Source organism: Nematolebias whitei, chromosome 9 (genome assembly GCF_014905685.2).
Source record: "Nematolebias whitei isolate Nwh7 chromosome 9, NemWhi1, whole genome shotgun sequence".
NCBI lineage: Eukaryota > Metazoa > Chordata > Actinopteri > Cyprinodontiformes > Rivulidae > Nematolebias > Nematolebias whitei.
Window position 1 is genome coordinate 13137728 of NC_056506.1, and position 4207 is coordinate 13141934.

General features: G+C 45.7%; 1 protein-coding gene across 1 annotated transcript; it reads right to left on the bottom strand.

Moving 5' to 3' along the window:
* Positions 1–1977: 1977 nt before the first annotated feature.
* LOC119414381 (C-X-C chemokine receptor type 4-like) lies at positions 1978–3688 on the bottom strand. The gene is made up of 4 exons (XM_037681472.1): positions 3674–3688; positions 3027–3241; positions 2654–2937; positions 1978–2573 (listed from the first exon to the last, which is right to left on the bottom strand). Exons 1-4 carry the CDS (start codon positions 3686–3688, stop codon positions 1978–1980), a joined length of 1110 nt encoding a protein of 369 aa, XP_037537400.1.
* Positions 3689–4207: the final 519 nt, after the last annotated feature.

Genomic DNA, 4207 nt, shown 5'->3' on the forward strand with positions numbered 1-4207 from the left:
TCATGAATCTCTAATCAGAATAATCACATCATGTTGCTGCTGATCTGTTTCATGTTGCTGCTGATCTGTTTCAATGTTGAGGTGTTCATGCATGCTCATCTGCTCACACAGACTCATGTTCATGTTTGTGCTGCCGTTCGACATATTGTTTTTATTCTACTAGTGCTTAGTGTATATTTAGTTGATGTTTTTCTTAGTTCATATCTTAGATGTTATTACTGTTTTTCTTTTACATTTTATTGTTGGATGTAACTGGGACCCTGTGTACATAATTTCGCTCCACCACATGTACCACATGAGGTGCGGACAACAATAAAGAAACTCTGACTCTGACTGACTCTGACTCACAGTGATGGCTGTACATGACATGGGCACTAGTGAATCTCAAGACCCGAAAAGGAAGAAGCGGATGAAGATAATGAATGAATGGATGGTTCTGGTAAAATGTTACCAACAGTTGCGATCTTACCTGTTATAGATAGCTCTTTGAACAAACAGCTTGGAGAACTTTAGATTAATTCCGACAGTCCTGACAAGCCAACAACCATCTTTGGACAACCTGTTCGAACAGCTGAAAGAAGTAGATCTATAGGAACGCTTCACAGCCTGCAGCAGTTCCTTTATAAATCAGACCCATCCACACTGCTTAATGCAACAAAAGATATTTGGAAATAAACTTATTTCTATTAACCATACACAAACTTAGCTTTTTGTTTTCTTTTTGTAAGAATTAAAAAACAGCAGAGACTTAAAGAAGATGTATTCAGAGGAAGTTATTTATCTTTCCTTGATGATTCTGACTCTTCGGTGGAGCTCTCTTCATGTCTGTGTTGCTGAGCTGCTTCGGACCTTAATTGTTTTAGCTGCTTGTTTTTCCTAAAATGAGCTGCAGGAAGCCTTTCCTGTTTTGAATGCACTATGAATAGAAGTGAATTGTGTGTTTGTGTTTTGTTTTCTGCTCGTCCGTCTATTTGAGAATGGAGCTGAAGGGAGCAGAAAAAGGCACGAGGTGAGAATGTTTTCCACGTCTCTACACAAACCACTCCAGATGATGGGATTTATCTGTGATCTATGGCCTGAGTTCCTCCCTCCACCTGGGTCCACTCTCCAACTGTGGTCCCTTTTCTTTTTCTCACACCGTTCTCCTTTTCATCGTCTCCTCCTCAGCTCAGTTTCTCCTCAGGAAACAGGACACAGCAAATTTCCAGCTTCTGTTTCTTTCACTTCCAAGTGGAAGCAGAAATGTGGGAAGAACTCCCGTCAATGAGTGTGAGCATTAAAGAAATAAAAAAAATGAAAAACTTTTGACCCGGACCAACTTCCTCCTCTCTCATGGAGAAGAAGCAGACTGTTTATGATATTAAAACACACAGCTGATCATCACACATTCATTTTTCTAAGGAACCGGATCAGTGGTTTAGATGCCTCACAGCTGAAAGCTAATCTTTAGGTTATTAATTCCTTTTGGAAATGATTTTTATAATAAAGATAAATCAAGATAAATCCTCATATGATCATAAAGCATCACAAAACACAGCAGCAAACAGAAGCTTTGAGACAATAACAGCTACTGACTGACAGGAAGATTGTTTTTTCCTCCTGTTTCCTGCGACTTTTTGGTGTTTTTATCCTTTTAGTGATAAAACTAAATGCTTTCATCCTTCGTCTCATTAGTGAGCTTTCTGCTTTTCTGAAGTCGGTGCATTTGGATGATAAAACCAGATTTCTATCAGAGCTGCGTTTAGCTGTGGATGAATGATTGAGGTGGAGGCAGGAAGAAAAACACTTTCACGTGTATGAGTACTTTATATATTTTAATACAAACACGCCAGGCAGTGAATGAGAACATATTAACAGTATTTACGAGAGGAAGTCATAGACCAGCAGACCACTCCTCATCGTCTCTGAATATTTCTGGGAACCTTCTTCATATATTTTACAATATTTACAGTACAAATGAAGCAAAAAAAAACACGGCTAGCTGGAATGTAGACTGGAGGACTCAGATTCTGTGGTTGTGGACGTTCCGGGGCGTCTCCGGGGTAGGATCTTCAAACTGGAGGCCCGACTCAGAGTCAGCGCTCGGCGGGCTGAACTCTTGAACCCTGCACCCAAGAAGGCGTAGAGCAGCGGGTTCAGGCAGCAGTGTGCGAATGCCATGGGCTCAGCCACCAACAGCCACATCCCCAAGGTGGCCTCCAGCCTGCAGCTCCGAGGCAGGACCTCCAGCCGCAGCAGGGCGTCCACAGAGATGCCCACTCCGTAAGGGAGCCAGCACATAAAGAAGCAGAGTACCAACGCGATGGTGGTCCTGACAGCCCTCCTCTTCTGCCTCTGGCCCCCCAGAGGGCCTCGGGTCAATCTGGTGACAATGACACAATAGCACACTAGGAGCACCAAACCGGGGATCACCAGACCCACCAGGACAAGCTGAAGGTGGAAGACTGCCACCCAGATAGGAGCAGTGTCTGCAGGGTAAAGGCGCTGGCACACAGTGGAGCCCTCCCCTCCTTCCTGAGTTCTGGCAAAGATCAGATCCGGCACAGCAAGAAGTCCTGCAGGTAACCACGCACCTGAAGAGTGTACAAAGACAATCAGAGGTCAGGGAAAGCAAGGGAGGGGATAGGAGAGAAACTCAGTTCCTGCTACTCACCTACATACACCAGTCTGTGAGCCAGCAGCTGTCTCAGCCCTCCAGAGTTCGTGTCAGTGGCACGGACTACCGCCAGGTACCGGTCCAGACTGATAAAGGCCAGGATGAGTACACTTCCGTACAGATTGACAGTATAGATCACGTGCACGCCGACGCAGGTGGCTGCTCCAAAACGCCAGTCAGCCAGGGCTGCGTCCACTGCCCAGAATGGCAGCGCCAAAACAAAGAGCAGATCAGCAGCAGAGAGATGGAGGCGGTATCGGTCCGTCAGGCTGCACTTGGACCTGTAGAAAAGGCAGAACCCAGTCATGCACTCAGTTTAAATGTTAATTGGAGCCAAAGCCCCCACCTTCGGTCCCTCCTGTGCTCTCACCTGCGTTGACAACCCAGCACCATGACCACCAGGCCGTTTCCTGTGATGCCCAGGATGAAGATCAGGGAGTAGACCACTGGCAAGAGGACCCGCTGAAGCTCTGCTGTCATTATGTGCTCCACGCCACAGGGATCCTCCAGGTCCACTCCCACCTCCCCAGAGCCAGAGCCAGAACCAGAACCCGTGTCATTGTAGTCGTAGTCCAAGAGGATATACTGGAGACAGATAATAGATGATGAAGGAAAAGCCAACAGCAGATTTGTAATGAAACTTTCATGCTCGACTGAACCAAGTTTAAGTTTATTTGTCATATGCAGGTCAACACAAGATCAACAATACAATGAGATACTCGACACACACCAAAAAAAAAACAAGAAATACTAAAGCATGCAACAAAAGTACAGAACACGGCACCAAAAAGTGAAAAAGAAATACAACCTCAACAAGGTCCAAAAGTAATATAGTAAACAACATGGTAGAATACAACGAGGGAGGAATCAGTACAAACAAGTACCTCACAGGCAGCAACGCTGCCGCAACGCACATGATACATGTTGTACACAACATACACTACACGTGATACATGTCGCACACAACATGCACCTGCACATGATCTGAACGATGGCAGGCAGCGACGCACATCTTACCTCATAGTATGGCATGTTGGAGCAGGTCCTCCTTTCTTGGCCGAGTGAAGTTGAATTTTCAGTCAGAGCTTTTATAGATGTGCTCTAACCCCTCCCCAAACACACCAGCATGTCTGTGAGCCTGCTGAAGCCTTTTTCCTGTTTTCGAGGTGTCAGCTGCTCACAGTGGATCTATCGCAGGATGCCGCCTTGTTGCGTGAGCGCTGTTTGAATTGTTTTAGCCCCTGAGACCCCTGGTTTGTTGTCACCGGGGTCTATTGGCAGTAGGAAATAGAAACAATGTGTGTGTTTCCAAACTCCTCGCTTGCTTAAATCAGGACAAGCGGACAGAGTTTTAGACGATGAACATGTCTGCTTTATACGAAGCATGAATGCTCGTACACGAGCATGCATGAGAGAGATGGAGGAGAACCAGAGTGTTATATTGTGTAAATAAATGGGAGATGGATATCAGCCTTCCCCTGCTCAGTTCTGGTAAACAGCCTCTGATGTGTGTCAGTGAAGCATCAAGTCTGTCTGTGAGGTCACTGTGAC

Bases quoted from the DNA above. Each gene is read 5' to 3' on its own strand.
- LOC119414381 (XM_037681472.1), bottom strand. The intron at 2,938-3,026 runs GTGAGAGCACAG...CCTTTTCTACAG, and splicing joins GTGCTGGGTTGTCAACGCAG to GTCCAAGTGCAGCCTGACGG. The intron at 2,574-2,653 runs GTGAGTAGCAGG...TACACTCTTCAG, and splicing joins TCACAGACTGGTGTATGTAG to GTGCGTGGTTACCTGCAGGA.